We start from the raw sequence: 8183 nt of genomic DNA, 5'->3' as shown, positions 1-8183 counted from the left end.
ATAATGTTAAGTGAAGTATTGGTATAGACCTACAGTGAATGATACGAAATCAAGAGAGACTTTTATTCCTATAACACAATCTTCTATTTATGGTTTGACATTGCATCGATCGCTCCATAAATATAATGAATTACAGGAAAGGCTCTTTGGCAAGTCCATTAGTACATTTTCCATTAAACTCTATAAATAATGCAATTGTTATCTTCCGCTGGCCTTGAATTATGCCGCTTTCAGCAATCTACACAAGGCCCATTGAAACGGCCACGTTGGTAAACAGACGTGAGAAGCAGCCAATATCCTGGCCCTCTGGAAACGACAGAAGTATAATATTATGTTTGATGTTTGCCACCCGTCCTGGTTTTATCCCTTGACACAAGATGTTAACTCCCTCGCCTAGCATACAGGAAGTCGTGGGATCGATCCTAACCCTGACGCCTATTTGGAATGTGCGTGTTCTCTCCGTGATCGCGTGGATTTTTTTTACCGGGTCCTTCGGTTTTCCCCTCCACGTTTAGAAACATGCGTTGAGAGTATTTGGTTGATATGTCCACATGATGAGAAGCCACATTGTTGAGCTATCATTTGTGGCTAAGTCGCTTCTGAAAAAAAGAGCTATATAGCTCAGTGAGCCTTACCTGGTAATAAAAAATAGTTTAGGGTTGCCATGTGTCCTGGTTTATGCCAAGATCGTTCACTTGTTGATGTAGCCATCTGGGGAAATTTGCAAACCTTCCCGGGACATGAAAAGTTCTGGTCTTTGTCAGTTGCGCAATAAACCACCATTCGAGACAATGCACTTAAGAGGAATTGTCCCCTCTTCCAGTATTGTGAGATATTCATCTTCCCACGATATGTCCCGGTTTTTTGTACGTCCGAAGGTGGCAACCCTCTCATGAATATCAAAGGCAGGTGTGCGCCCTGACTCGGCGCTTTAGAAGTTTTGTTCTGACAAGGATAAATACCGTGCAACCATTGCCGCAAGCACGTGACATCTTGCCAAGAAACGCACTGCACTTGTGTGCGCGGTCAAAAACAATAACAGGACACTTAAAATTTCGTGAAATGCCACCTACTTTAATGACACAAATAGGCTTACATTCATCAGTCTTGCAAAAAAAAAACCTCATATACAGCCATTTTTTTGTAAAAGGACATGTACAATGGTAACCAAAGATCAAGACGAAAAGACTTACAAAGCCATAATCTTACATGTTTTTTATTTTTAATTTTTTTTTTATTTTGTTTAACAATTTCTACAAAACAGAGTGCTATAACCAGCTATGGCAGAGTGTCTTTGGGAGTTGTTGCTTTGCATAAGGTGCAGGAACAGGAGCTTAAAAAGCCTGATTGTAGGCCTCTAGAACTTGTGACCTAAGGGCCGCGGACTTTAAAGGCTCGTGCAGCTACGTACCCCCCACTGCTGTGGACATACTGCTGTACCTGGCTGGAATCGTGTATATATGAAGGGATGACCTGTGTTGAAATATTAAATTCGAATTAGAACTTTAACGGTGGTAACCTCCTTGGTGTGAATTTTGTACCCATTTGTTTTTTTTTAAGAAATTTCAAATAAACCATTGCATTTTGTAATTTAGCTACAAATTTACACAAATTTACAAAAATAGTAAACAAAAATAAATTATTTCTTTAGCAATAATTTTAGCTGCTTTCCACTTTGGAACTCATAAATACCCATTTGTGGCCATTTCTATCGAGTGGGAATGTACAGTCCTGTATTCCTAAAATATCAAGGCAAGAATTCACATCCTCTATACAGAGAATTGTATCAGTTAGTGCGTCATGTTCAACATGCTTTTCAAACAATATTAAAATAAAAATCAAATTATGAACTCATAGTTGCCAAAGAAATACCTTTAAACATTTGCATTGCAAAGATATTTTACGTGGGTCTTGTGACCGACAGTCAAATCAGCAGACTGGTTTTGGAGTGTCAAACCAGGTTTCAGAACGATTCCGATATTTGCCACTCCACTTAACTAAGGCATGAGATGTGCCGAGGGTTACGATGGTACATATTTTTAACTTTGGTAATAAATACAAGTGTACAAAAAGGGCATCGGCTATATTACGATACATACATTTTAACGTGTCTTTATAAGTACTGTATAAAAAAAACCCAACATTACTTACAAAGTGGACAGAGGCACATACGCGCGCACGCTGCTAGTGCGACGCATGGCTCCAGCGATTCCTTTAGTGTAAGGCACATACGTATGTTCATCAAGTGGCCGTGCTTGGTACATTTATTGTCCGTCAAATATGCCGACGTTGCACCGCACGTTTCCTCTTGGATCTTGTCGCCGTGCCACGCACCTGGCTCCTGCCGCCAGGTTGTGGCGCAAACCGGAGCAGACCGCACAAGCTACACGCGCCGCCCCTGTTATCTTTTTTGAAGAAAGACGAAAACCGAGGTGGGTCATCGGTTGCACGTGGCCGCAAATATACGGGTTCGTATTTCCCCTTCGGCAGTTGCTGCCCGATCCAGAACGAGGCTGTCGAGCAAAACGCCCCAAGTTACGCACCATGATCCAGGTGCTCGCTCGACTTCCCGCATCAGACACTGTTGGCTGGACCCACAAAAAAAAGGGACGTGGTGGGGACAACCGTTTTACTACGAATCGGCTTTTAACTCGTCGCATACCGCTGCTTACGATGGATTTAATGTAATGTCTCGATCCAACAGCCTTGTCAAAACGCCCGATGCGCCTCAACCTAGGAATAGATTACCCGTCCGGATTTTACTTTTAAAACTGCAACTCAAAAAGTGATATTGACATAAAACGTATCGCGGCGATGCATCTTGTTTAAACGCAAATGCTCCTTAAAGACCCAGAAAGTCCCCATGAGACGCAGTGGCGCCTCGCTCTCGGCAGGTGCTTGGATCGCCCTTTTCTGTTGGAATGTCACAATTCGAACAGGAAGTTCAGCGCGCGCAGATGGCGGGGCAGAGGGAAGCCTGGTGGCTGCGTTGAGAATTCGGAAGTGACTGCAGTGAAGTCATGGAGAAGCAGGAACACAAAGGGGCGTATAGCCAGCCAAGGTCCCACAGCCATGACAGCAGCAGCACAGGCCAACACACAGCCGTTGTGCCAGAAGAGCTCCACATACTTGAAATATATTTTTTTAAAAGTTTTTTTTATTTAATGTTTTTTTTATTTTGTGTATTTTTTTGAATTAATGTATCATCATTATTATTACAGTATTAATATTTTATTGCTATTATGGCTTTATTTCAGTCCATGGAAATATCCACCGATAAAACGGGCGCTGGCGCCAAACCAACGGGCGTCATTGGTGCCTCTTCATGTGCAGCGCCAGGTGATCAGACCTTGAGAATGACCTGTGAATCAAAACAAAACTAAATTAACAAATGATCTTGCTTTTGTTACTTTGATATGTTAGCCTTGTGTTTTTTTTTGTTTCGTAAATATGTGCATGGCTGGACTATTAAGAGAATGCATTGCGATTAAAAACGCCCATGATGCGCGTGCATGAGAATCGGTTGTTTACAGTTTGGGAAAATTACACATATTACATTTAAGCTAATGGGGGTATATATATATAAATATAATGTATACAAAACTTAAATTTGCTTGCAAACAAAGCGATAAAACTGGCATGTAAAATTGATTGGTTCTTGAGTTGAATCGTGAGCCAAAAATCATGACAATTTGTGACATTTCTCGGGATGACAAATCAGTAATGCCACAGCATCTTTGGGAGCACAGCTGCATTTCAGACACCACATTTAACAAAAAAAAAACAACGCACAACTCGCACTGTGCATTAACAAAAGCGTGACTCGTGTGTGTCAGTCGTGACGAAACACCGAGAGTGTTTAAAACATGAAGGCTCAGATTCGGCCACCCGGGCTCCGTGACCCCGATCGCGAGCACACCGCACCTGTCGCAGTGCGCGCACTTGAAGGGCTTCGCCCCCGTGTGCTTGCGGTAGTGCCGAGTCAGCTCGTCGCTCCGCGCGAAGCGCCACTCGCAGCCCTCCCAGGAGCACTTGTACGGCTTCTCGCCTACAAAAACACGGCAGGAGCGGTTCCATATTCTCATCAAGGAGGACGAACAAAAGTCACACGAAGTCCGGGCATCCTCGCAGCAGCGGCATTTTGGCTAACCGTCGAACAAGGACGTTCACCGCATCGCGCGCTTTCGGATGGGTTTTCTGCGGCCATCTAGAACGCACTTCCTTCCGATATTAGTAAGCCACCGGAGCTTTGCACTTTTAAATCTAGATTTAAAACGTATTTGTAGAGAACTGATTTTTGTGTTTAGATTGTTGTCTTTCCTATATTAGCACGGTTGGCTACGTACAGTACGAAATAAGTTCAACATGCATGCATAGTCTGCGATGAGACAACGCTTCCGCCATGCCTGCTGGCAAACGCGACAAACACAAGCGCAACGGTATCCAGTCATCTGTACCGCCCAGGTGTTATTGTGCTGTGGTGGGGCAGCGTGTACCAGCTGGGGGCCGCATCATCAATCACCTGTGAGCGTTGCTCGTACTCAAGTGCACTCTACCCAAATCATGCACGGTTGTCTGGGAGGGGGTTCCCGTAAGCTTTTCACGATGATCAGAACTCTGCAATACCTTGAGCAACTGTTGTACAATTTTATATCTGACATCTGTGCCAAAAGCCCTCGTCTCATGCGTGTGGTATTTGGAAATGCTGCAGTGGATGCCGTGACCACAGGCCATCTCATATCCGTTTGCGCAATTTTTTTAATTCGATAAATCGTCTGCATTTATGCACGCAATAATGAAAGCTAACAATTACATTTGTAGGAACTGATAAGTATCCATCAATGTTTTTAACTTCCATTTGTTTCTCCTGCTCACATTTTTGTGTATCCACCAAGTTGCCAAGAAAGAAAAATGTGCCTTCCTAGTAAAGAGGTGAAGGGGCATTTGCTCAATTACTGGCTAAGTCTTCAAGTTTGGCATTGTGCACAAGCCATCGCAAGAGTGCACCGTCCGCTTAATCCACAGTATACATGATATCATGGAGCTGTATTAGGAACACTCTTGTCATGACATATTTGGATGTTTAGGATTCCATGAATCACCTCCCTCTGGATGGAGTTTCTACAGTGAGACTTTAACGGTCTGTCCAGCCAGCTTACGGATTTCATTCTCACCAAGGCCAGGAAGCCCCATTATTTCTAGTCCGAGATGCCTGGCAGTTCACAAGTCTTAGCTCTTCATCATTAAACACACAGCCGTCCCTGAAGACTGACCATTTAACTGCCCAGGTCTTTGCTTTTCTTCGAGGACCAGATGCGGCCCATTGGGCTCTTCGTCTACGTCATTCGGTACAATTACAGCTCGCGTCGTAATCGTCGACAGGACGTCATCGCTCAATCATTTTATTCCGGTTCGTGCGCTTGCTCACCTGTGTGCGTACGCTGATGAGCCTTGAGGTGCGAGCTCTTGGTGTACACCTTGCGGCAACCGCTGAAGGGGCAGCGGTGAATCCTCTTCTTGATCTCCAGCGAGCCCCCCTCGGCCTCCCCACCGACTCGGCACGGCTTGGCGACGGTGATCGCCACCGCCTCGGCCACCGTCGCCACCGTCACCTTGGCGACGCGGTGGTGCTGGTGGTGGAGGGAGACGGTCCGTGCCGGGTCAACGTCCGCGCCTGCCTCCGCGGGGGTTTGCACCCCCTCGGACGGCGAGTGTTCGGGAGAGGACGGCGGCGTGAGGCTTCCGGCGTCGCTCAGCTGCTCGGCGCTCGGTGTGCGGGGCAAGCCGGGCAGGGAGACTCCGTCGCCGATGATGCTCTCCCACGACGCGTCGCTCTCCGTGGGGCTCACGCTCTGGCAGCTCCGCTCGGCGGCGTCCTCGACCGAGTCGGAGCGCGCGAGCACCAGGCTGGCGGCATTGCCACCCGGCTGGCAAGCGAGGATCGTCGGCGCCGCCACCGTAGGCGTTTCGCTTTGCTCGGAGCAGGCGGCGAGAAACCGTTGCCAGGGATTGCCCTCGCTGTGCTCGCGCTCGCGACGCTGGCAGGGCTGGCTGCTGCCGCTCCCTCCGCCGCCACGGCCGTCACCGCCACCGCTCGGCTCCGTTTGGAGGTATCGCTCCATCTCCAGACAAATCTGCAACCGAGAAATCTTTCGTTGAGATATCATCGTGGTTCCACAGCTGGCTCGCAAAACGGGGATTAATCTCAAAAGCTTGTAAAAATAAAATGAAATAAAAATCTCTCATTGCATTACAGATCGCGTAATTAATTGGTCGTGACTTCAAAGCTCTCATATAAATGGGCAGCCTCGTATCAAATATTGATTGTTTACTTAATGGAAAAAAGTCAACTCATAATTGTCTGTTGAAACATTAATACAGATGAGGTCATGCTTGCAAGCAGCAGCGAAGGCTTTGCAAGCCAGGAAATGTGACACCACGTAAACATCATGCCCAAGCGCAGCAACGCGGCCCTTTTACACGGCGGCACCTGGAGCTCATCAGCCCTGTGCAAGGTGTTCCGGCAACAATATTCAACAATGGACAAACATTACTCGAAAAAAAAAAGCCAGTCCACAAAATTGTGTATTGCAGGCGCGTACGAGATCAAAGCAACGCGATATTGAAAATAAAGACCATCAGCGCCCGTGACATTAAATACAGCGCTATAATTAAATTGGTCGAGTCCCACACACACACACCCACCCACCCTCTCCCCTCCCCTATTGCTGGAGCAGCTACGGCAGTAAAATTGCGAAAAACTCATACAAACCTCTCTGCCATGTTTCAACTTTAAAACATAATTATTGTGAAACTCTGTGTTAAGCAGTTGCCTTGAAATGATGACATTAAGTGTTAACATGATAAACAAATGAATAACAATAACCATCAGCACATTCGTACTAAAACCCTACCACCCCCCCCCCCCCCATCCAAAACCATGTGCCTCATATGGGCGATGCTAACTCTGGAAATGCTGGTGACATTCCAACGGAGCCTCCCTCTTACAAACATACAAGATGACTCAACACCGCTTAGCCTACGCTTTGGCTACGATGCCGAAAAAGAAGACAAAAAAGCCAGGCCAACAACGTCTCAACTCCTGAAACGAGTAACACAGAGCTCCTTGCAACCAAACTCCGCCTGCCGCCTCCATCCATGCCCTCCCTCAACGCTACAAGAGCAGGACAAAAGTCGGTCAAAATGATGGAACTTGGCCAAGATGGGATGGGTTGGGTTGGGGGTGGGGGCGTGGTGTTTTTTTGCAAGGAAACTCATCGCCGAATGTTCAGGAACACCGCGTTCACCAGGCGCCGGCACGCACTGAGTGAATTGTGAACATGCCCGTCAGAGAAACAATGGCTCCATCGGCACGTGACCGATACTGTGACTTTTTACGAACGGTGTTTTTGGGGAGGTGGGGGGGAATTGAATGTACGTATGTATGTTCAACTTCTTTCGCGCCGTACGTAGCCAACCGTGCTAATCAGAGGCGCGGGGGTAGGACTACAAACTAAATACACACACACACACACGTGTTTGGCCAAAATTCTTAACCAAGCCGATCTCCATCGCTAGCGTTGACAATACTACTGGCTATAATTAACCCAGACTCAAGCTGAAATTACATACTTTCACAGTTCCAATGCTGAAGTAGTTTACAGCCGGGAAGTTACTGTTAAGCCAACGACCCAGGTGACCACTGAGCATAGCACAGATGCAGCAGGCGTTGTGCATGGGGCAGTCGCTGATGGTGCGGCAACATCCAACGTGGTGGTTTTGTTTGTTGGCCAATCTTCACCGACCAGCGCGGTGAAGTACGGTCGAATATCCCCTCGTTCGGAAGTGGATTGGCAAACGGGCTGCTGCTGCTACAAGGGGCAACGTTTCGTTCCCATCCCAAGCACCGAGGGACCGGCCGGAGGAGCCCAGCGGCACCCTGGGGCAGGAGGGGAACCAGTCCACGTGTTCACCCCCCCCCCTGCCCCCAAACTCCGCTCACTGGTGGTGGTGGTGTTTGCTGCACATTAGCCTAGCGGTGGAGCGCAGTGTGCACTGTCTTCTCATGCGTAACGGGGGGAAATGCAACAGCTGGTTGTATGCACAGTGCAGCATTTCCCCAATTACAGCCGGGCGGGTGTGTGGGTGGGGGGGGAACTTGCCATTACATACATACCCCGTCC

At 47.4% G+C, this 8183-nt stretch overlaps 1 protein-coding gene across 2 annotated transcripts in view; it reads right to left on the bottom strand.

The window, feature by feature from the left end:
* Positions 1 to 1053: 1053 nt before the first annotated feature.
* Positions 1054 to 8183, bottom strand: part of LOC116941060 (Krueppel-like factor 7) — an 11632-nt gene continuing 4502 nt past the window's right edge. The window contains exons 1-4 of one of the 2 annotated variants that reach the window (XM_032951660.2): positions 6773 to 7966; positions 5429 to 6134; positions 3925 to 4048; positions 1054 to 3361 (exon numbers count right to left, since the gene is read on the bottom strand). In XM_032951660.2, the coding sequence (XP_032807551.1) occupies positions 3310 to 3361; positions 3925 to 4048; positions 5429 to 6134; positions 6773 to 6889 (999 nt within the window). In that variant the 5' untranslated portion in view covers positions 6890 to 7966 and the 3' untranslated portion in view covers positions 1054 to 3309. Of the gene's footprint in view, positions 3362 to 3924; positions 4049 to 5428; positions 6135 to 6772; positions 7967 to 8183 lie in introns of those variants that run through there. The other variant, XM_032951661.2, reaches the window with a different exon arrangement.

Source organism: Petromyzon marinus, chromosome 10 (assembly GCF_048934315.1).
Source record: "Petromyzon marinus isolate PM22_M1 ecotype Great Lakes invasive population chromosome 10, UKy_Petmar_22M1.pri1.0, whole genome shotgun sequence".
NCBI classification, from domain to species: domain Eukaryota; kingdom Metazoa; phylum Chordata; class Hyperoartia; order Petromyzontiformes; family Petromyzontidae; genus Petromyzon; species Petromyzon marinus.
Note: the sequence above shows the minus strand (reverse complement) of the source record. Positions and strands in the feature narration are given on the sequence as shown.